General features: G+C 47.4%; 2 protein-coding genes across 4 annotated transcripts in view; one reads left to right on the plus strand and one right to left on the minus strand.

Annotated features, from left to right (window-relative positions):
* Positions 1–15,955, minus strand: part of SZT2 (SZT2 subunit of KICSTOR complex) — a 58,903-nt gene extending 42,948 nt beyond the window's left edge. For both annotated transcript variants that reach the window (XM_045292101.1, XM_045292100.1), the window contains exons 1-4: positions 15,869–15,955; positions 3,731–3,856; positions 3,286–3,459; positions 2,845–3,015 (exon numbers count right to left, since the gene is read on the minus strand). In XM_045292101.1, the coding sequence (XP_045148036.1) occupies positions 2,845–3,015; positions 3,286–3,459; positions 3,731–3,856; positions 15,869–15,895 (498 nt within the window). In that variant the 5' untranslated portion in view covers positions 15,896–15,955. The remainder of the gene's footprint in view (positions 1–2,844; positions 3,016–3,285; positions 3,460–3,730; positions 3,857–15,868) is intronic.
* A 58-nt stretch (positions 15,956–16,013) lies between these two features.
* Positions 16,014–22,703, plus strand: MED8 (mediator complex subunit 8). Of its 2 annotated transcripts, none has more exons than XM_045291991.1 (7): positions 16,014–16,104; positions 17,845–17,963; positions 18,887–19,013; positions 19,928–20,068; positions 20,463–20,544; positions 20,891–21,139; positions 22,346–22,703. In XM_045291991.1, exons 1-7 carry the CDS (start codon positions 16,099–16,101, stop codon positions 22,408–22,410), a joined length of 789 nt encoding a protein of 262 aa, XP_045147926.1. In that variant the 5' UTR covers positions 16,014–16,098; the 3' UTR covers positions 22,411–22,703. The 2 variants fall into 2 exon arrangements, with proteins under 2 accessions (XP_045147926.1, XP_004699560.1); XM_004699503.3 differs by having other exon boundaries at positions 16,015–16,104; positions 18,869–19,013.
* Positions 22,704–24,381: the final 1,678 nt, after the last annotated feature.

Consider the following 24,381-nt stretch of genomic DNA (forward strand, 5'->3'; position numbering starts at 1 on the left):
TTCTTCAAAACTCGGTTAAAATGCCTCTTCGCCTGAAAGCCTTCCATGGTGCTGCTCCAGCTCGGCTCGGTGCTCTCTCTCAGGGCTCCCATCACATCTGAGTCATAACTTACCAGTGCCCTCATCACAGTCAACTGAAATGAGCTCCTGCCCTAGCTGCCTTCTGCACAGTTCAATTCTCTACTCTTCTTGTCAGATAGGGATGACCTCTGATTCACCCGTTTCCAGGACTACTCCAGGCCTGGCACAGACCAGGGTTCAGTGCCTGTTTGCCATACCGAACCACATTTTGAGTGATTACCCAATTCCCATGCTACCCTTGCCTTGACCATTGGCTTCTGCAGCGTCTAGCCGGTCTGGGAATGCGGTCCACAGCTGCAGTCCTTGAAAGCTGCCTTACGGAAAGCACTTTAAGGCAGGTGGTGGTCCAGAGGCTACTCTTTGCACTTTAACCGGATTGGTTGTTGTACCCTATATGGCCTCTACAGATCTGGGTGGTACAAATGGTTAAGTAGCCAGAGAAGGGTGGCAGTTCACATCCACCCAGAGGTACCCCAGGAGACAGGCCTAGAAACGTGCCCTGGAAAGTTCACAGCAGTCTTGCAAAGTCCTCTGGAGTTCTGTTCTACACACATGGAGTCTCATGAGCCCACTGCTGTCAGAGTTGGCTTGACAGCAACGAATGGCACATGGTCTCCGATTTTCCCACTCTCTGTCATAAAATAGAATAAACCACTTTATTTAGAGTCTGACCAATTCAGAAAATAATGGAAGAATTATTCATGGCTGGTCAGATGTTAAATGTGTTCAATATATCTCTGTTATATCAACATTTTAGGGGTTATATCAATATCTATTTATACAATGAACTTTTTTTTTTTTCAAAATCATTTTCTAAGGTGCTAATCCAGACATCAGATACAACAACATTTTTAACACTAGTACTGTCATTGTTAATATTTAGCTTATTCAATCAAGTGGGCTAAGTTGTTTTCTTCCCTCCAGTGTTCAGGCTTATCTAGTATGTCTATATCTTAATTTCTACTTGAAGATCTTAAAGATTTCCCCTAATTTTAGGCTTGCACTTAATTCTAGCCCAATCTAAGGACAATTAGTTCTTATGACATGGACCTGATTGATGCGGAAGAGATCACCTCATGAACAGATCACCAAAGATATGGGTGCTATAGCAAAGTGTGGTGAAGAAACTAGAGGGTGCCCAGCTACCAGGAGGATTAGCCTCTCGGGTCTTAAAGCAGCCACTAAGTGAGGTGTCAGCTAAGTCCAAATGGAAGAAACACACCAGCCTGTGTAATCCAAGGACTGTAAACAATAAAACCCAAACCAAAGTTGGAAATGGTATCAGAGTTTAAATTGCGGACCAGGTTTTCAGAAGGCTGTGATGCCAGTGGAAGCCCCAAATCCATTTGCAGGGTCCACATGTGGATTAAGCCTCCAGAGAATCTCCTCTGCTTACATAGTCCAGGGATATGAATAGCCTTGTTATCATCACTCAGAAAGCACGATAAAGTCAATTATGGCAGACGCAGTTAGGTTAAAGTATAACATCTTATCATTTGATCTCCCTTTTGACACATTTTAAAGCTGTTTCATTTTAAAAACAAAAGGGAAGAGGACACATACGTGGAACAGGCCTCTGCTGACTCCCTTCCAGCCACAGACCAGGGACGTGGATAGCCTTGCTTTCAAGCAGAATGCAATGGAAAGGGAATGACTACAGATCAGTTAGGTTAACATTTAACAACTTATTTAATCTCTTTTCTGACCCATTTTCAATGTTCTAGTTTTAATATTTTCTGCCTTCTCTTTGATTGAGGTTTGTATCTGTTTTATTTTGTCATTTTCTTGTTTTGTTTTTCTGTATATGAAATCAGGTAAATCAATAGAGACACTAACTGGATTCCTAGGAGGAAAGGCAGGGGAGGCTGGAGGGAAACGGGGAGAGACTAGCAATGAGAACAAGACTGAAGAAAATGTTCTGAAACTGACTGTGGTGATGCTTGTACAACTCATCTTGATGTGACTGAACTATTGAGTTGTACAGCTGGTTAGTTACATGCCAACACAACTGTTAAACAAACGAGGTGGAGGGCTGACAGTCCTTGCTTTGCGACCCAGGCATGCTGCAACTGCGACCTGCTTTTTCAACCCTCTCATTCTGTTCCTGGTATGTGGTATGCCCGTCTCTCAAAACCAGGATGATACCTGAGGTAACAATGTAGCCATCAGGGGTAGTGCCAGGGCAAGCGCCTACCAATGAGCTGAAGGTATCTAAGAGCAGGTGAGGGAAAACTGGGCCAGTGCTTATCTAAGCCTCTAAGAGATATTCCAGTTACAGACTTGGCTGTTCTCCAAAAGGCCTGTCATGTGATAAGCCGCTTGGATAGTAGATACGCTCTGTCTGTAATTAATTACACCTGGCCGTCCACAAGGCCCTCTGAAAATGGAACGCCCTCTGGACTTGAATAAAATGACCATTTGGGGTTTTGGGTTTATTTCAAAAAGCCACCTCTTGGGGCTAGAAGTTAGGGCACCAGTACACCACCTGACAGGACAAACGGAGGAAGGACGAACAGAGAAAACCAGATCTCAATGGGACTTGGAAAGCAATGAGAGGCATTTGCACAATCAATGACAATTAACCTGAAGGCTACGGGAGGCTCACTGGAATCTGAGGAATTCTTCCTGATAGGATGGAGCCTCATGAAGATGATAAGGAAATAGGTTCAAGGCCTTGAATAGTCAGGGGCAGGATCCAGGGTTTGGGTCAGCGGACTATCAGAAATCATGTCTGAGGGCAAAACTGGGAAAAGGCTACAGTACCTGGTGGGACTGCAGGCCGATGATGGAGGAATAGGCCTGGATAGTTACATAGATCTCAGGCTGGAAGTCCATGCATGATCCAGGCACTCGGAAGGGCCGCAGCAGCCCTCCCAGGCAGTGGGACAGGGCATAGAAAACTTCATCGAACAAGATCTCCCCGGTGGAATCGTCCTGAGGGCAATGCGGAGAAAGAACTCTCAGGGGTGACCTCAGCAGAGGGCAGAGACGAGCAGCTCCCATGGGTCAGTGGGGCCCTTATGCTGGTTTCACCCCCAAGCACAGTCTCTTGTCTTTAAATACTAACCATTCTGTGATGTGTCTGTGATGTCTCCTTTCACCGCTGGCAGCCTGGGACCACTTTTCCCTCTCCCCCAGACTGCGTCCTCCCTTCACCCCAACCCAGCCAGCTGTTCTTCTTACTGTCTCCCCACAACTCCTCACCACAATGCCGGTCGATGGACTAAGGTCCAGCTCAATGACAAATCGATACTGCCAAGCCAGGAAGGTGACCCGAGTGGAAGGAACCAGGAGGAATGGCCTTGGGACCACGGGTTCATCTGGTTGCCACCCAGGGGGCAGGACACTGAGGACTTCCAATTCCTGCTCAGACTGAAGCTGACAGTTAGGATGAAGAGAAAAGAGAAGCGTCAGGAAGAGCTACCCCTTTCTTCCCAGCACCTGAATTCTCACCCAAACTACACACGACTGGCCTAACTGCCTGGAACCCAGCCACACACTCCTTCCCCAGTAATCAGAGAAATGACCACACACAACTTCCTCTGTGGGATCTTGTGAGCAAAGTTGCTCGCCGCTCGCAGATTGTGTCCCTTAGCCTCACCGCCTGTCTCTTTCCAGCCCTCAAATCCCACCAGCCTCTAGGCCTCACCAGCAGTTCCTGGGGCGTGGCCTGCACAGTCTGATGCAGGTGATTGAGGAACCACGCCAGGCGAACGTTTCTGGAGATTCGATAATCCTTTTTCATCAAGAGGAACACCTGCCCTGCTTCTTCCACCTGGGGACAAGAAAACATGAATAAATCTGCAACAATTCACAGTACATAAAGCTCCCAAGACATAAAGACCACTGTCCAAGTAATGGTTTCTAGGAGCTCACAACCTGTAAGTGGGAGGCAAGGTTGCAGGGGTGGAAAGGTTACCTACCCTCTCCCACCCACTGTTCCCTCCGATTCAGTTCTCCGGTCTCTACACTCATTCCTTCTGAACAGGTCCGTCTCTCTTTCTACCTATAGATATAGATGAGGTGATCTTTCCACAGTATGTCCAAAGGTTTGTGTGTGAATTTTTCTTCTAGGCTATATGCTCCTTGAGGGCAGAAGTTGTGTCTTGTTCCATTTCTGTGTCCCTGAGCTTGGTACATTGCTTAAAACAGACCGGACATTCATCAAGTCTCTGATATTTTGAATGAATGCCATCCAATTTCTTCTTATAAGAAACTCAAAACACCAAACTCAAAAACCAAACTTGCTGGAATCAAGTCAATTCTGACTTACGGAGACCCTGTTGGACCAAGTAGAACTCCCCGTGGGTTGCCTAGACTGCATAGTTAGAGGAATAGAAAGCCTATGTTTCTCTCTCAGAGTGGCTGGTAGTTTCAAACTACAGACCTTGAGGTTACCAGCCCAATGCTGCCAGGGCTCCTTCGTCATGACCACAGCAGACAATAATCTTCAGTTAGTGGATGGCCAGCCTCCCCGATGCCTCAAAAGTAAACATCTGTGGGTCACAGTCTCTCAGACCCCCCCACCCCGCTTCAGCTGTCAACACATTAGTTTTCGGCCTCCAGGGCCTCACAGACAGTCGGCTTACTAATGTTCTAACAAACATCAGTTCCTTTGCCCCGTCCTCATCCTCCCGTGATCCAAGCCCCGCCAAACCTTGACGGGACGGATGTGAATTCTTCCTTGTGTACATATGACCACGGTGACTGCACTCTGAGCCAGAGAAATCGGTCCCTGCCAGTGGGGTCTCTACCAGCCTTCTTCATCTGCCTGGTCAGCTGCGGCTCCTTCCTGTTCACTGCAGCCTCCCCATCTTTCCGACTGCCTCACTCTACCTGAGAAGCCTCCCTGTTTCAGAGCAAGTAAGGATCAACTGGTTTGAACTCCCCTAACTCTGGCCTTTCACCTCTTTAACTAACCCTTCTCTAATTAATTAAAGCCTCCTCACTTCCTTACTCTTGTCTCATAGGAGAACGAGACGTGCTGGCAAGCATGGCAGCGCCCAGCGGTAAAGACATGGTGGCGGCAGAACTGGGGAGAGTTTATTTAGATATTCCTGGGTTCCTGAGTAGTAAGGGGGAAAGAGCAAAGAAAGGGCAAGCAGAAGTCAATGATGACCTACTGAGAGACGTGGTGTTGAATGAAAATGAAGCCCCCCTCCCATACTGGAGACGTGCATGGGAGAGAGTGAAAAAGCCCCTGAAAAGCAATGTCAGAGACAAGTGTGGAGAGCAGACAGGTGGCTGCTAGAAGACTTAGAAAACGCTGCCTTCTTCTCCAAGACAAGCAAAAGGATAACAAGATATTAAACAAAACCCCTGGGAAATGGCAAGAGAGAAAGTAGAAGGCAGGAAGAGGGCAGGAACTCACATTTTCCTGAGCACCTAAAATATGTGCAATAGTACAACACAGATGCTACGTGCACATTTCACATTCAGATAACCTGACTTTGAAATTCCAATTCTATCACTTATAGGCTGTGAGATCTTGGGAAAAGGACTTTACCTTTTTAAGCCTCAGTGTCCTCATTTACAAGGAGCTCCAGTGGCACTGTGGGTTCGTGCTGGGCTGCTAACCACAAGGTCAGTGGTTCAAGCCCTCCAGCTGCTCCATGCGAGAAAGATGAATGAGACTGTCTGCTCTTGTAAAGATTCCTCATTTCTGAAATCCTACATGATGTTGCTGAGAGTTGGGACTGACTCACTGACGATGGCTTGGCTTGGAGTTTTTGTCCTCATTTGTCAAATGGGGATAATATTACCAATCAAACAATGATGTTATGTGGATTAAGTGAAATTATGCATATAAAATGATCAGCACAGTACCCAAGTGAATTGTTCTTAGAATTTGGTCCTTCTAATCGTGGTCTTTTAACTCCCACAAAATGACTAGGTGGGGCTCTCTGTAGATAAGGTACATGGAACCCTTGTGGAGACCCAATGCCCATCGCTAGACAATTGGACATCCCCTCACAGAGGGGTCACAGGAAGAGAGGAGCCAGTCAGGGTGCAGTACAGCACCAAATGAAACACACAACTTTCCTCTAGTTCTTTGGTATTTCCTTCACCTATCATGACCCCAATTCTACCTTACAAATCGGATTAGACCAGAACAGGCACACTGCTACAGATAAGAGCCCGAAACACAGGGAATCCAGGATAGATAAACCCTTCCGGCCAACAATAAGAGTAGAGATACTAGGAGGATTAGAGGAGGGTGGGGGGAGAAAGGGGGAATTGATCACAAGGATCAATCTAGAATCCCCTCCCAGGGGGACGAATAATGGAAAAGTGGGTGAGGGGCGATGGAGGACAATGTAAGATATGAAAATAATAATCTATAACTTATCAAGGGTTCGTGAGGGAGGAAAAGGGGGGGCAAGGAGGGGGAAGAAATGGGGAGCTGATATCAGGGGCTCAAGTGGGAAGAGAATGCTTTGAAAATGATGATGGCGGCATATGTGCAAATGTGCTTGACACACTGGATGAATGTATGGATTGTGATGAGAGATGTAAGAGTCCTCAATAAAAGTATTTTTTTAAAAAAGTGTGACTATGGAAATAAGGGGCCCCACCAAGGTCCATTTTGCCATTCCACTAGGTTTGAAGAGAGTGAATCCCAAAGGTGGAGGATGGGACACACTACCATCAAGAAGAGCTGGGAGCAGAGCATGTCCTTTGGACACAAGGTCCATGTACAGAGAACCTCCTAGATCCAGGAATCAGAGACAGCCGTAACAGTGGAGATAAGTGAGTGCAGAGCAGTGAGAAGTGGTGGCTAGCCCAGCAGAGCTTAGCAACAAAGAAACGGTGGCCACAAAACCATTGGGCTTCTCGAGCCACAATGAGATGTCTACAATGTGTGTGGCTAAACCACAGAGCAATAGAGCTCCGTGCCTTTGGACAGGTGACTTGCTGGCAGACTAAGGTGCCTCTGAGCACTTATTAGTGGAGCTAAAGAAAGAGCTGTAACACTGGCCTGGCCACACCCCTGGCCAGGTCCTGAGTGGGGCTTCGCAGTAGAGAACTAACTGCAGGCATGGCTAAGAGGCTGTCCCAACCAAAGAATTGTATCCTGAGTTGTTCCTGTTAGTTCCAAGTTGATCTTGATCCTAAATTGCAACGTGTGTGTAATAAACTCCACAACCATGAGTATAATCTGAGTTCTGTGTGACCCTTACAACCATTTTTTTAAGCAAGTAAATAGTGCCACGGGAGGGATGCCTGGTGTTGGACCTGGTAAAGAGGTTGAAGGTGACGTGGATCTTGATGTAGTAAGACGACTTCTAACAGGATACCATTTTTCCAGCCTCGCACTTAGTAGCAACACAAAGAAGTTAAATAGTATAGATTACTACCAGGTACAGTACTAGGGTCTTTTAAATAAGTATACGCATCCAGTCTTCACAAATAAATATTGAACAGGAAGGGAAACTGGAAGCCCCAAAAGGCAAAGTGGATTAACATAGTAGGTCTCGAGTCAGAAGCCAAACCCAGGCCCGATAACCTTCGAAGCGCAGCTACATAGAGCGATGGATGAATGCAACTGGGGGTTTAGAAAGGCAGGAAGGATGGACAGTGGTCATAAGGACCACGATGGGGCAATGATAAATTATAAGTGAAAGGATGCTCTGGCAAAATCAGAAAGACAAAAAGAAAATGCCAACATGGGCAGGAGGTGATCTGGTTTCAGTCCGAGACTTAACTCACGCTCTGGGAAACCCTGCTGAGTTGATTCTGACACACAGCGATGCTACAGGGCAGCCCCATGGGCTTTCTAGCCCATCCCTGTTTCGAGGAACATATAACCAGGTCTCTTCTCCGAAAGAGCTGCCAGTGGTTTCAAACTGTCACTCTCCCAGCTAGCAATCAAACACTTAATCACTGGGCCACCAGGGTCCCTCAAGGAAATAGTACTCTCTAGTCTACTGTTTCCCTGTAGGGAAGCTAGGCCCTGGCTAGGAGTTTGGATTTTATCCTGGAAGTCAAGTTCCTCAAGGTTTTTCATAGGACAGTAGTAGTAATAGTATATAGATCCCCTAAAGATGAGGGGAGTGATTAATACTCAAAGCAGACATTCTGCAAACTGTTTGAGGTTGTTCCAGGATGACGAGAGGAGTTGTGTACAGGGTAAGACAACTGCTGCCTCTCACTGAGAAACTCTCAATCTAAACGTCAGCTGAACTCTGCTGGGAGCTTAGTGACATGGCATTTCAAGGGACCTTTGGGAGCTAGGATAAGCTGGATCTGGTGATTAACTGGAAGTGGGGGCACAGGAGGAAAAGGACAGAAGAGGTGTCAAAGATGCCCAAGGTACCCTAAGAAGCCAGTAAGTTGCAGAACGATTTCCAAGTTTGCTAGACAAATAAGATCACTGTTCACCATCATTTCTTCCCCTAAAAGGCCCACCAAATTGTATTCTCTCATTGCCAAGTCCCTAAAAAAAGAAAAGGAGTCTACTTATTGGCAAAGGAGGAAATAGAGCAACTGCTTCTGCTTTCCCTGTGTCTCAGTATCAGGGTGGCTCACTTTCCTAAGCTAGGTAACCTGCCCTTCAGAATGAACTGAGCTGATGTGGCTTCTCTTGTCCATGAATTATCTTAGCACCCTGACACAGTTCTGGTCTGAAAGAGAGGGTGGGACTTCGACTATTATCAGAATGGGAAGGTGATCCCAACCAATTCAGCAGTCTGTTCTGTTCACCACTCTATGCTCAGAGCCTTGTGGCATGCCTGGTGCATAGGAACGCATAGTAAAATGTTGTTGAATGAAGGAATCCACTGTACCTCCAACCAACCCGCAACTGTTATGTCAGACTAATCATAATCAGTATGCCTTTTCTCAAGGTAAGATCTTCACTCTACTCTTGATGTTGTTTTCCTGTTGTTCTTCTGTATTTAGGATTCTTTCTTTCTTTTCCAAATGTTAGCCTATTTCAGCTCTACTGCTGTTGTTCGGTGCCATTGAGGTGGTTCTGATTCCTAGCTATCCCTTGTAAGGCAGAATGAAGCACCACCTGGTCTTGCACCATTCTCATTGTTGTTGTTATGTGTGCGCCAATTTTTGCAACCACTGTGTTAATCCCTCTTGTCAAGGGTCTCCCTCCACCCCCACCCCCCATGCCTCTACTTTACCAGGCATGATGTCCTTTTCCAGGGTCGTGGCTCTCCTGATAACATGTCCAAAGCAGACAAAGTCTCACCATCCTCACTTCAGAACTGACTGATGGCCCTTAACAGTGACAACTCCCATACAGATTTACAATCTTGGAAACCCACAGAAGTGGGTCCACTCTGTCCTTTAGGGTCACTATACGTTGGAATTGACTCCGTGGCAGAGTTTGGTTTTCGCTCCTGTAAGTCTGGAAGAAGTCCTGCATGGATATTTACTTCAGCTCCTGTGCTCATCACCATTTAAACTGCATCATAGGAAATTCCCTCAAACTGAGTCAGATTCTGTGCTTTTTAGTATCTTGGCCAAATCTTGAAATCTGTTCTCTTGAAAACATCTATTTTAGTTGTACTCCCCAGGACCCACAGGAAATATTTGACCCCCCTTCCAAAGTAGGGCTTAACAAACATCTCAAGATATGGCCCACGCCTTCTGCTTTTCAGAATAAACACCTCAACACTTCTCCACCTTTTGGCTAAGATCAAGTGCAGAATAAACACCTCCAGATTCTTTAACTATGTTTCAAGTTCCCGCATAATCTTGTGTGTGCTACGAATGAACTCTGGCTCGTTTCCTTTGCAACTCAAATTGCGTGCCAGAATGAAACTCAACTCTTCAGGGAGGGCACAAAGCCAGAGTCTATATTATTTTGGGGGGAAGCTTACCCTTGGAATCGACTGGATGTCAGTAGGTTTAGTTTGGCTTTTGGCTACCCTACTATTGACTTTGCAGCATCAGCACTGGAGGAAGGCTTATGAGCAACCTGAGATTATGCAGATGACACAACTTTGCTTGCTGAAAGTGAAGGGGACTTGAAGCCCTTGCTGATGACGCTCAAGGATTGCAGTCTTCAGTACGCATTACTACTTAATGTCAAGAAACCAAAATCCTTAAACTGGATCAGTAAGTAACATCATGATAAATGAAGATTGAAGTTGTCAAGGATTTCATCTTGCTTGAACTCACAATCAAGGCTCAAGGAGGCAGCAGCCAAGAGATAAACAATGCATTGCATTGAGTGATTCTGCTGCACAGGTCTTCTTTAAAGTATTGAAAGGTAAAGATGTTACTTGGCCGACTAAGGTGAATCTGACCCAAGCCATCGTAATTTCAGTCACCTCATATGCATGTGACATTGGACATTGGAAAAGGAAGATCACAGAAGAGTCAATGCATTTAAATGAGGTGCTGACACAGAATAGTGAAAGTACTATGAACTGCCAAAAGAACAGGCCTATCTCGGAAGAATTACAACCAGAGTGCTCCTTAGACGGAAGGAGGGGAGACTGTCTCATGTACTTTGCACGTGTTACCAGAAGAGAGCAGTCCGTGGAGAAAGACGTCGTGCTTAGTAAAGTAAGGGGCAGTGGAAAAGGGGAAGACCTCTGACAAGATGGATTGACACAGTGGCTGCATCGATGGGCTCAAACCTAAGACCCATTCAGGGGGCCAGGGAGGGTTTTGTTCTATTGTACATAGGGTTGCTGTGCGTTAGAACCGACTCGATGGCACCTAACAACAACAACAACAAACCATTGCCTTAGGAAATCTCCATGACATCTCACTTTTCCATATTCATAAGTCATCCTGCATGCTTTGGACACATACAACTACCCATTGGTCAGAAACCCAGTTCATTATGCTATTGTAAAGCTTAGCATGGCAGTGTCTCCTAGGAAGTCTCTTCCCGGCTTCCTTTTCCTGCTCATGTGATCAGGACGCCATCAAGTCCTTATCCAAGTTCAATAAGGTCCATGTGAGTGTGCACTCACTCATCCAGTCACTACATTTATGGAGCTGGTATGTGCTAGTCTAGGTCCTAAAGACACAAAGGAAAACGGGCGCTGTGTTATCATAAAATTTGGCTTATAATAAGAAAAACATTAATCAAATACAGATTCTAATTATTGTCCTGCAAGCTGAATCAAGTTCTCCAGATTGACGTGTTGCGCATGTAACAGCATGAAACAAAGAAACCCGACCCTGGCTAGGATCTTAAGAGAACGTGACACAGAAGCTTGAGCAAGGTTTCCTAGATGAGGAAGTCAGATGACAGATACAGACAAGAACTGCGCCATTTAAAACCTTTCTTCAGGGTGTTAATAAAACCAAACTCACTGCCGTTGAGTGACTGCAACGCCTGGTGACCGACCTTAGAGGACAGGGAGAAGTGCCCCTGGGGGTTTCCAAGACTCTTCCCGGCTGTAGAAAGCCTGACTCCTGGGGAGCAGCTGGCGGTTCCCCTGCTGAGCTTGAGGACCGCAGCCATCATACCCCCAGGACCCTCTCAGTGTTAGCAGGCTGCCGAATCCCACTCCTGGGCAGTTTCCATCTCGCCACCTTGTCTCAGGAGTTATTTTGAACGACTGGTCTCCAGCGATACTGAAGTCTAGCTCATCATTCGGTTGTTACAGAATCTACTCTCCAGAGATCCAACTTCCTAGCAAGAGTCCCCGGGTACATGATTCTTTCAACAACTACATTTCTAAACAGCATCTCTAAGTTCCCTTTATATTTAAGATGTAATTTATTAGAACCAGAAGACTTAAGAAGTGATCTAAAAGCAGCCAGAATGGTGACCAGTGGGTTGGTTCATCAGTCACCTGAGCAAATCCATTGTTAGCAGGTGCTTCCTGCCTCACATCGCCCTGGGGCTCAGAGCGGAGATGCTCCTTCAGAAACTGCAAATGTTTCTGGCAGCAGACAGCTTCTTTCTTTCTCCCCAAGCGGAGCCACTGGTGGGTTTGAACTGCCCATCTTGTGATTAGCAGTCTAAAAGGTAGCGGAATCATGAGACGCTTATTAAAATGCAGATTTCTGTGCACCACTCCTGACCAACTGAGTAAGAGCTAATGGGGCCCGGGGAGCTGCATTTAGCAAACTCCCCAAGTCCTCATATTAATGTTTCAATCCAAAATCAGTTCTCACTCAGAAGGGAACCCACAGGACAGGGTAGAACTGCGCCTGTGGGTTTCCAAGACCAGAACTCTTTTTTCTATTACTGTAACTCTTCATGGGTGTAGTAGATTGCTTTGCCACGCTCTCTTGAAGCAGTTGGTGGTCAGAACCCCTAAATTAGTTGTACTCTCACAGCACCCACGCTCTCCTAGAGCCCTGACCCCCCAACTTCTCAATCCTTTGGAGTCTGAAGTGCATTACACAATAGGCACTCCACCAAAGATGTCAAAGCAGGGTTTTGGAGTCGACACCTGGATTCAAATTTGGTTGTGTTATTTATAGCTAGGTGGCCTTGGACAAGTTGCTTAATTTTTACAGGCCTTAATTTCTTCACTGGTACGATATAAATGGAAACAGCAACTTCATAGAGATGTTGCTGCAATTAAACAAGATAGCTGGAAGGACGACAGAGGAAGCCTCTCATTCTTCGGGGCATTTATTGAGCCCTACATACCATTGACATGAGGGTGAACTAAACATGATCAGGTACTGTGCTGCATGCCATGTATACCAGGTTGAATGAAACATTGCCCATCTTTGTGGCTTCTGCATTTGTTCCTCTTGTGATTCAGGTCTGAGCTTTAGCCAACCCTTTTGTTAGGAGGCTCACATGAAATAATAGGGATTTCCCCCCACCCCCCAAACTGTCTGAGAACTCTTTAAACACTATACAGTGCCAACCTGAAATTTCTTTTCCAGTCTTCTCTCTCAGCAGTCTCTCCCTCAGTTGAGAGCATACACCCAAGGGCCAGTGACTAGAAGCAAATGCTGGGCCCGTTGCTTATTAGTTATCTGGCCTCGGTCAAGTTCCTTAAACTCTTGGTTTCCTCATCTGTGAAACCGGGATGATAATAGGTGTCTATCTCAAGGGGGTTTTGTGAGAATAAAACCGTACTTAGCAAACACTCAATAGATTATTCTTATTGCTAAGGAGTGGTTAAACCCTGGGCCACTCACTGGTCAGTGGTTTGAGCCTATCAGTCACTTCACAGGAGAAAGACGTGACCATCTGCTGCCCTCAAGATGAGTCTTGAAACCCCTACAGGGCAGTTCTGCCCTGTCCTAGGTAAAATGTAGGGGGTCCCTGAGGCAGAGCTGACCCACCACCAAGTGGCTGGTTTGGTTGATTCTCACTGTCACATGGCCTCCATATTACCAGCTGCTTCTTCTCAGTGTACTGGAGACTCCAAGCCTTTATCTCAGTATCTTTACCATTCTCTTCCCTCGAATGTCCTCTGCCTCATCCCATATTCAATGTCCACCTATCCTTCAAGCCTCAGCTTAAATGCCATACCTCTGAGAAGGCTTCCTTTACCCATCTCCACCTTGCTTCTTAATAAAGTAGGTTAAGAATCCCTGTTAAATACTCATTCTCACTCGGTATTTTTCCTCTGCCACATGTATTATAATTCAATGCTTGTTTACTTCATACAGATAGGTTCCTTATCTGCCTTACATTATTCTGTATCCACCCTGAAACGTCTCACTGGCTGAGTCCATGACCACACTCATTATCTAATATTGCTTACTAGGGCATGTGGCATGCATTTGACTGTGCCTAATCTTCCCCTCTCAGGATTGTAACAATCTCTACAAATCAATCACTTTCTTTTTTGCCCAGGGATAGCTTTCTGTACCAGACAGGTGATCTAGGACAAGTTTTTGGAGATCATATTTTCAAAATTGCACATGCAGAACGTAAAGTTTAAGTTTGGGCAGAATGAGACTCCCAGGAGTGTATGCTTTAGCTCCAAATTACTTTAGACACACACTATTCATACGATAGCACTTGAAGGCTATTGAGTGCTTGGACGTGGCTTGTCCAAACTGAGATCTAAGTGTAAAATACACACTAGGTTTGAAGACTTGGTATCCAAAAAAAAAGGTACAGATCTCATTAAAAAATTCATTAATGTTGAAATATTTTGGAAACAATGGGTTAAATATATTAAAATGAATTGTATGTATTTACTTTTATGTAACTACTTGAAAACTTAAAATTACTGATGTGACTTGCATTATATTTCTACATGATAGTGATGCTTTGGATGACATTGATAAAAACTATGATACATTTCCTCACAATTTCCCTCTTATTTTAATCCATAAGGAAACACAACCTGTAACTGCTTCTGGGTATAGCTTTCTCTCGCTATCCAGGTAGTTCTGATGCATGGGCTATGGGCTAATCCCCCAACCGCCCCTGTGAACATGATCCAATTAAATAGGACATACCACCTTCTTTGATCGTGAACCTCAATACATTAAGTCCCCATGAACTGAGCATCTACTACCCCGTGACTGCTTTTTATTATCTGTGCTATAAAACTCATAGCTGAGAACACAGGATCTGGAGTCAGGCCTCTTTTTTTGAAGTCCCGGCTCTACCACTTACTAGCCATGTGACTTTCTTACTCTGAATTTCTGTGCCTCCGTCTCGCCATTGGAGAAATGGGGATAATAATAGTATCTACTTCCTAGGGCTGGGAGGATTAACTGATATCTGTAGAGTGCTTGGAATTGCACCAAGCAGGCTGTATTTTTTAAAATCATTTTATTGGGGGCTCATACAACTCTTATCACAATCCATACATCCATCCATTATGTCAAGCACATTTGTTGCCATCATCATTCTCAAAACATGTGCTTTCTACTCGAGCCCTTGGTATCATTTTCCCCCTCCCTCCCTCAAGAACCCTCGATAATTTATAAATTATTATTATTTTACCATGTCTTACACTGTCCGACGACTCCCTTCACCCACTTTTTTGTTGTCCGTCCCCCAGGGAGGAGGTTATATGTAGATCCTTGTAATCGGTTCCCCCTTTCTACCTCACCTTCCAGGTATTAAGTGACAACCATTTAGGTCATTAACGCATCCTACATTCTTCCCACCACTAGTAAGTTCTCGATAATACCGAGCTCCTCCCCTAGTATATAGTACTGGTGTTCCATATTGCAGAGATTTTACGCTGTCTTTTAACTAAGCCTCTGCTCCTTCTCCAAAGGAGTAGCCCGTGAGCACTTCCCGGTTTCCTTTTCCGGGAAGGAGACTGGTTATTGCCACCTTCCCTGCGCAAGCCCGGATAAAGTTTCTAGTGTAGTCCTCAGAGCCGAATGGGCACCTCCCGCATTTTCTGGTCGACTACACGTGGTTCTCAGCACGCGGCATGGGGTCAGGGAAGTTACGACTTGTCCGAGGGTCAGGACTGGAATTGGGGTTTCCCCTTCGAGTCAAAGGTTGTCTCGCCCACCAGAGCTGGCTTTCCGGGAAGCCTGCGCGCTAAGGCGAGTTTACCATGTGCTGGGGCTGACCGGAGGGAATGCAGAACCCGTCATAATAAGCCACTGCCAAGTTGCCCACGGAAACCGCCACGGAAAATCAATACGCAGGCTCTGCTGACATCACTGTCAGGCCAATGGAGCCCCAAAGCACTGGAGGCTGGAATTGCACGAATCAAAAACAAACCGGGAAGTGTCTCCGCCAGCCCCCAGGGGGCCGGCGGAGAGGTCAGGTTTCGGGGCCGTGGGCGCGGCGCCGAGGGCAGCCAGGGCTAAGGGCTCGGCCGCGCTCAGGCCCGGGGAGCCCCCGCCGCGCCGGCCCGCCGCACCCACCCCTCGGGCCCCGGGGCCCAGACCGCGACCGGCCGCCCCTCACCTCCGGCTCCGGCCGCTCCGAAGCCATGACAGCCCGCCCGCGCCGGCCGGGGCCCGGCAGGCCGGTGCACCCTTAACCTCTGACCCGGCTACCAGGGCTCCCGACCGGAAGCGGAAGTTAATGGGCGGGCCCAGGACGAGCTTGTGGATTGGTGGGCGCAACCAATCCAGACCTGCCGGCTGCCTTGGAAACCGGAAGTTAGGGTCGTGGCCGCCGCCACGGTCTACGCTATGCAGGTGAGGCCCCGTGTGGGCCCGTGGGCTGCCTGCGGGCCTCGGCTAATGACGCCGAAAGGGGACAAGCTGAGGGGACAGTGAGGAGGGAGGGCCAGGACAGTGGGGTAGAGCCCGAGGCTGGCGGGTGAAGGAACGCGAGGCTGGTCGGGGAGGGGTGCCGCGCTGCAGCTGGCCGGGGCCTGCGGCCCGATCGAGAGGGAGGAGGGGCCCGGATTGTTGGGACTCGGTTGTCAGTTGTGGAGGCTGGGACGCTGCCCTTGGCCGAGCTCTGTAGAAAGGAGTTGGTTCGCTCACGCAATCGGAATCGAGAGAGAAGCCCGGGGCGTGGAGAAAGGGGGTTAAGTAAGAGCGCAACGATTTCTAACCTCAGGCCGCGGGTGGAACCGACGATTGAAAGCATCAGTCAGGCCCCATAGCGAGTTTGCAAGACGGTCTCGTATCCTCCTTCCCTTCCGTAGCTGCTAAAGGTGGGGGGGGAAATGGGAGTCAAACCTCAAATAACTCACTACTATGGAGTCGATTCTGACCCAGCGGCTCTAAAGGGCACTGCCCACTTTGGGTTTCCAAGGCTGGAAGTGTTAACAGGCCCTTCCTCATCCGTCTCCTGTGGAGTGACTGGTGGATTCGAACTACTGACCTTTGGGTTAGCAGCCAAACACTTAAACCACTACCATAAATGGAAAGGAAAAGCTTTGCAGACCCTCAAGCAGGAAACTTTTTGCCACCTGGCTTACAAGCATGGACTCCCCCCACCCCCTTTGGGTTCTCACACCTCTTGGTTTTTCTGTAAATGTATGGAGATCAACTGAGCTTGTGAAAGAGGCACATGGGTGTTGGAACAGAGATAAACCGAGTGCACATTGACGCAGCAAGGAGGTGCTGGAAGACGTAACATGTTGAGTGCAAATGAAGAGTTAGGGAAGCGAAATGGGACCCGGAAATGGCTTCTCCTATAGGCAGATCTCCCAGAGATTGTGTCATTGGCAACAATTGCCAGGTTCACCGGGGCCGGTTCCAGGACAGAGGATGTCAGGGTATGAGTGCTGCAGAGACACATTAAAAAAAAAAAGAGACAGGAGCTCGGACGTTAGGGAAGGTAAATGTTTCTCAGTGAGGGAGAGCTGGGTGCACCCAACACAGTAGCACAGCGGTTCAATGCTTGGCTGCTAAGGGAAAGGTTGGTGGTTCAAGCGTCCTGGCTGCTCTGAGAGAGAAAGTAAAAGAGTCAGTCTTGGCAAGCCCGGGGAGCACTTCTGTGAGTCAGGGTCAACTCCAAGGCGGTGGGCTTGGTTTAGGGAACACAAGGGAAGGAACCATGAAAGCACAACAGTTGTGCGCTCAGCTGCTAACTGAAAAGTCGGTGGTTTGTGCAGGCGAAAACCATCATGCTTCTTTACATTAACCAAGACAATCCTGTGGGAAGTTCTTTGTCTCAGGGTGTTGCTATGAGGCAAATTGACTTTAGGGCCTTCCAGCAACAACAATACAAAGAAAAACTAGCCCTGGGTTGGGAGGTGGTGAGAGGAAGGAATCAGTTGGAATTGAGACCGGTGAACAAGTTGCAAAGTCTAATGGTTGATGCTATCTGTAGATAAGTACCAAGCCTGTCTCTCGTGCTAGGGAGATCCTATGTTACCTGACTGGTATTGTACACCATCTACCTGGCTTCTCAGTCTTCCTCTGTGTGTCATGTTCACATCCATCTGGCTGACCAACCTATTCCTATTGCTATTGCTGCAGAGGGAGGAGAAGCAGCTTGAGGCATCATTAGATGCACTGCTGAGTCAAGTGGCTGATCTGAAGAACTCACTGGGGAGTTTCATTTATAAGTTGGAGAACGAGTATGACCGGCTGACCTGGTAAGGGCCGCCAGGGCATGCTGGGGAAGGCACTGGGGTAGGGGGATGGGGAGGGGGTGTGTGTTTCAGGCCTCCTGGTAAGTAGAACATCTCCAGTGATGTAACCACTCAGTTTGCAAATGTCTTTTCATCTGGAAAGAGCTGGGTTTCCTAACCATTAGAATTTGGTTTTGGGCCTCCATGGAAAATTAGAAATGATGAGTTTCTCAATTCAGGCTGGTTTCTCTCTCTCTCTCTCTCTCTCTCTCTCTCTCTCTCTCTCTCGTTTTTGATGAGGAAGCCCTCTTTCAGCCTATCCCTTCCCCTCTATTCATGCTGGATCTGTTGCCACAAATGTGACTGCGTCTTTTAGGCTTAGCCAACTAGAAGTGTAGATCCTGTTTCAGACTGGGGAAGAGACATACCCAGTTTCTGATTTTTTAACCATAATAACTCTGGCCACTATTTTGCCCCTGTCCCACTCTTCATTCAAACAATGAACAGCCCAGCCCTTTTCCTCCATCTGTGTCATACACTGAAAATGTGTCCCTCTTGCCTAACTCCTCAGGTTTCCTTAGCTGCTCTGGCTAGTCATCAGGCTATGAATCTCTAGAGCAACGCTTCTCAACCTGTGGGTTGCGACCCCTTTGGGTGTCACCTGATTCATAACAGTAGCAAAATTACAGTTATGAAGTAGCAACGAAAATAATTTTGTGGTTGGGGGCGGGGTGTGTGTGTGTGGGGGGGGGGGGCTCCACAGCATGAGGAACTGTGTTAAAGGGTCGCAGCATTAGGAAAGGTGAGACCGCTGCTCTAGGGGGTGAGTATGGGTTTTCCTAGTTGGAAGGGCTCCTTTGAGACTGCTCTATTGGTTACCACCCCAGGGGAAGGGTGGTAACGTTCTGCCTCTTTGTGACCATCTCCAGGCCCTCTGTCCTCGACAGCTTTGCCCTGCTCTCTGGACAGTTGAACACTCTGAACAAGGTTTTGAAGCATGAAAAGACACCACTGTTCCGTAACCAAGTCATCATTCCTCTGGTGTTGTCCCCAGACCGAGATGAAGATCTCATGGTAAGAGGAGAAGGGCACAGCATGCTTGTAGACCATGGTTAAGGGTCCAGAGGAGTATTGCCCACAGTGGGTGCTACCGCTCCCTAGGGTGCACTAGAATGCTCCATGGGGGTCTGCAGAAGCAGAAAGCTACACTTTTTCCTGCATTATGACTATAGTACAAAAGCTTTTCATTGCCAGGGGTCGTGCCGAATTTTTTTTTTTTTTCCCCATGAAAAGAGGGCGCTAGGCCAAATAAGTTTGAGAACCTATGGTCTGGAGCCAGGTTTCCTAAACTGTGAGTCTGAATGTGGTGGGGTTCACCAAAAACCTGACAGCAGTGCAAGGTTTCAGAACTCACAAGGACCAAAATTAATCCGTGATTAAGCGCAGAATGAAGGTGCTTCTGGGAGCGCTCATTCGTGTTGCACATTCCTCGGGCCAAAAGGAGCGCTAGTGGAAAAGGTTTTGAAAGCCCTGGTCTAGAGCATGCTTGCTTGTTGACTAATTATTCTCCAAGTTCTGAGTATAAATTAGTTTGAAAGCCTTGTTTTTGTGTCTTTCTGAAGTGGGGGAGCCTCCCCACCCCCAAATACTACTGTAATGAGCTGAGGGCTGTGTCACCAAGACAAAGACCTCTTTCCTCCAGCATGCATCTCATCTCAGCCAAAAGTCGGTTCTTTTGTGACTTTGTGTATTTTAGGCTTTGATTAAAATGTAGTGGGGGAGGGGGTGTAGTGGGGAGCTTAGTTTGTCCCAGAGTTTGGTAGAGATAGGGTGTGAGGGGATGGAAGTAAAGGGTCAATGCCCTAGGAAGGGAGTATGTTTCAGGTTATGTTTTCCCTGAAAATGCACTTTGACCTGGAGAAGGGACTGTATATGGGACCCAATTGAGTCCTCTGGGCGTCCTCAGTAGGGTGATCTTTGTATTGCAGCGGCAGACTGAAGGGCGGGTACCTGTTTTCAGCCATGAGGTAGTCCCTGACCATCTGAGAACCAAGCCTGACCCTGAAGTTGAAGAACAGGAGAAGCAACTGACGACGGATGCTGCCCGAATTGGTGCCGATGCAGCTCAGGTTGGACGGAGTCACTGCCTTGGTACCCCTCTGCCCCTGAGTCCCTTCATGAAAAGCTTAGCCGTACCATTCCTGTCTAGCCCAGATGGGCAATTAGTAGCCCCTAAGTCTGTCTGAGGGGCTGTGTGTTGCTATGATGCTGTACAAGTTTCAGCAGAGCTTCCAAACTTACATGGGCTAGGAAGGAAGGCCTCACAATCTACTCCCCAAGATCAGCCAGGGAAAACCCTTTGGATCACAATGGCTCTATGTCATTGTGCATGGTGATACCACCAGTCAGGGGATGACTTGACAGTACCTAACAACTGTCAGAAACAGACTGAAGTAACACAAGAAACCTCCTGCTAATGGTTTCTTGCTTGCTCTGATTGCTGCATCGATTCATGTGTTACAGAAGCAGATCCAGAGCTTGAATAAAATGTGTTCGAATCTCCTGGAGAAAATCAGCAAAGAGGAGCGAGAATCGGAGAGTGGCGGTATGTAGGGTCAATGGTAAAATGAGAGAGGGAGAGAGGAATAAGATCGCTGAAGCAGAAACGATTGTCTTGCTAGCAGGGGACTGAGCTGTGTGGGAAAGGAATTGCATCCAATTTGTTAGCCTTTTCTATTTAACAGGTGGGTTAATGAGCAAAATGAGAAGGGTGACTGAGGTGGGCTTGCGGTTCCTCTGCCTCTATCTCTGGTGGCCAGGGGATCTAGATGCTGCTTAACCATCTAGAGCCAACACGTGGCTCTCACAGTGATCTTCCAGCTGCTAGATTCAGTCCAAGGACAAAAGGTGACAAATCAGTAACATGGTCTCTCATTTACCGCTTTCTTCAGGTCTGCGGCAGAACAAGCAGACCTTTAACCCTACAGACACCAATGCCTTGGTGGCTGCTGTTGCTTTTGGGAAAGGACTGTCTAATTGGAGACCCTCGGGCAGCAGTGGTCCAGGCCAGCCAGGCCAACCAGGAGCTGGGACAATCCTGGCAGGAGCCTCGGGATTACAGCAGGTGCAGATGACAGGAGCTCCAGGCCAGCAGCAGTCCATGCTCAGTGGAGTGCAAATGGGCCAAGCAGGTCAACCAGGTAAGGTGTGAGGGTCGAAATGGAGCTCCCCTGGAGTAGGGAAAGTGGAATAAACTGGCTTACCAAGGCCTCAAGTATCTGCAGACGTGGAGCTTTCCTCCGCTTTTGCCTTTGTATCACGATGTAGAACACAATGGTCGGGAGTAAGAGTCCTATTTTGAGAGCAAGGGCGAGCACTGAGTAGCAGGGACTGATCTTGCCCTTCCACGTCCACTTTAGACTTATGTCTCAGATACCCTCTCCTCATCCACTTTGGATGTGAGGTACGTTGCACTGGCTTTTCTTAGACACAGAAACCAGTAGTCAGATCTAAGGCTGCCTGGCCAGTGTGGCAGGAATCAACACTGTTTCCTTGTCCTGTTTGTATTCTTGCTCTGATACTCTCTCAACGGTTTTTATTGGCATATAATTCACATATACAATTCAATAGTTCAGTCATCTTAAAAAGAGTTGTGCAACACCACAATCAATTTTAGAACATTTTCTTATTTATTGTACTCGTTATTAGCTCCCCATTTCCTCCCAACCTCTGCCATACCTCCAAGAAGCCATTAATCCAGTTACCTTCTCTCTAGATTTACCTCTCTCGGATTTCATATACAGAAAAACATGCCCCCAAACGAAGCAAAACAAAAACCAACATCAGTAACAAAACAGAAAAACCTTAATCAAAAAGAAATCAGGAAATATTAAAAACTAGAGCAGATTTAAATGGAGTCCAAAGGGAGATCATCTCTCACTTTTGAGCTCCTGCCTTCTCAGGGTTCACCGTTATGTGAACACCTTGCAGCTGTGTGGATGCAATTAGCCAGTCGTCCAGTCTGAAAAAGGAGACAATGAAAATGAAAGGCACTATAATACTCTTGCCTGTGATAATAAATGGTGGCGAGGGGCCACACAGGTGGAGCTCTCCTTTCTAGAGGCAGGTCAGCAGGAGTACCTGCTGGAGTATGCTCCTCCTCCTCCTATTTCCCCATATCCTCACCTGCTTCCCAGACATCTGGAGGGAGTGGTCTGGGGGGGTGTTGGGAGCTGGGGAGGGGGTGTGTGTACTTCTTTCTGTTCACTAACATATATGCCATCCGGGTCATGTGTTTGTTATAGAGGTTCTAAAAAGGTAGAGGAATCAGTGAAAGAACCTGAGAGACCATGTTACTGATTTATCATGACAGTCCACCTTGCTTCAGGTGTCTTTGTTTCTTTTAGGAAAAATGCCAAGTGGAATAAAAACTAACATCAAGTCAGCTTCAATGCATCCCTACCAGCGGTGAGTGTGGCCAGAAACCTTCCCTCCAGGTACTCCTGGCAGAGCTGATGTAGATGAATACAATAAAGAGAACATGGATGTGCAGCAACAGACAAACCTCCACATCACTGGCTAGCTGTTTGTCCTTTGCAGGTTACCTGGTTTATCTGAACCTGTAACAGGGATGTGGGTGGTGAGGGTGGTAACACCTACCTCGGGATTATGGTGAGGATTAATGTGAGAATATGAGTGTGAAACACCTGGTACAGTCCGTGACCTAATGAGTATTCAATAAATGATAGTTTCTGCAGCCCTTTCTCCCAGTAGCGCTCCCAGTCTGTAATCCAGGACTTGCACGAATCTGATGGACACCAGATCTTGGACCCTGTAAACGTGGCATGACGGCAATATCAAACTTCCTCCTCTAACTCCACAAGGGATGGGGTCCCCACCATCAACAGCCCAAGGCTGATTCCTTGAAGAGGACGTCAGCTCACTTCTCTCCCGCCTTCTTGCCAGTTTTGTCACGGCCATCCCTTCCACAGCACACTCTACTGGGTTCAGTAACTCGTTGCAGTGGCCACACAACTCAGAGGAAATACTCACGATCATAGATTCTATATAACAGAGAAGTAACCGGTTGCAATTTAGAATCAGAAGCAATCCAGGATCTATGTGGGCCCTTCTCAGGCAAGTGTCACAAAGTTCTTTAGCTCCAGTGGTAAGTGCGCAGTCACCCCACTTCACCAGTAAGCCTTGGCCCAAAGGCACTTGGTTCTATTACTCTATAGGCTGAGACACTGCACCATCTCCTAGTTCTGCTGCTGCTGCTGTTCTCTGCTACTGCTTCACACCTCCCGTGTTTCAACTCTTTCCTGGGTCTAGGAGGTTCCCAGCACAGGGACCTTGAGTCCAGAGGGTGGTAGTCGGGGCCTCTCTTCTTGGTGGAAGGCCATTCCCTGCTCTCTGCGCACATCTGTCCCTTTGTTGCTCTTGTGAAAGGTATGCTGTTTCTAAGGGTGCTGACCTGAATGTGACCTACTCTAATCCTGTCTATTAACATAACAAACTTTTTAAAAAGCCTCTATAGGACAGGGTAGAACTGCCCCTGTGGGTTTCTGAGACTGTAACTCTTTTATGGGGGTTAAGAGCCCTGTCTCTCTCCCTCAGAGTGCTGGTGGTTTCACATTGCTGACCTTAGAGTTAGCAGCCCTGTGTGTAAGCACTGCAGCACCAGGGCTCCTTAAACTTAAATCAATCCTTATTAGCATAACCTAATCTTGCCCCTTTAACACATAAGGGTTAGGATTTATAGCACACAAGATAGAGGATAATTAGATAACAAAATGGAGGACTATCACACAGTGCTGACAATCAGGCCTCGTCAGGATGATCCCAACCTTCAACCATCACAGGTTCCATATACCTCATTTGCACAGTCTTGCCCAATTACCGCGTGGGAGTCCCAAAGACTATGGCTAGAAGGGCTGTATTAAGTAATTCTTCCTGCAACCTCTCACTTGTATTTGAGAGCCGGTCCTTACTTTATGTAGTAGCCTCTCCTTTGGATGCTCACTGCAGGCCCCTCCTGGCCAGTCTCCCTTGCTTTCCATGAAGAGAATTGTGATTGGGACCAGCTGATCACCTGGAGTTCTGGTGAAGCTTGGGTCTGCTTGACTCTACTCTAAGAAGTATCCACAGAGTCCCCTGTCCTTTACTGTGGCCAGCCCCCACTCACCCCATGTACATGAAGAAAGATGTGGAAGGGCCATTTGGTGGGGGACTCCTCAAGAAATGGCTCTGCCAGCCAGGGCTGGAGGAGAAAGGGCCATTTTTTCAGTACATGCCTTGCCTAAGTTCTTTTGGAGGAGGCGGGAGAGGGGGAGGGGGAACCGACAGTGGTAGACCAGATTCTTACAGGATCTGATTGTTCTCAGCATGGGTTTCTGGGCTTGACCCAAGATGACTTTATTCCACTGAGCCTGTTGCGCCAGAA

The sequence above is a fragment of the Echinops telfairi genome, unplaced genomic scaffold (genome assembly GCF_000313985.2).
Source record: "Echinops telfairi isolate 266 unplaced genomic scaffold, ASM31398v2 ScPeMD7_443;HRSCAF=831, whole genome shotgun sequence".
NCBI lineage: Eukaryota > Metazoa > Chordata > Mammalia > Afrosoricida > Tenrecidae > Echinops > Echinops telfairi.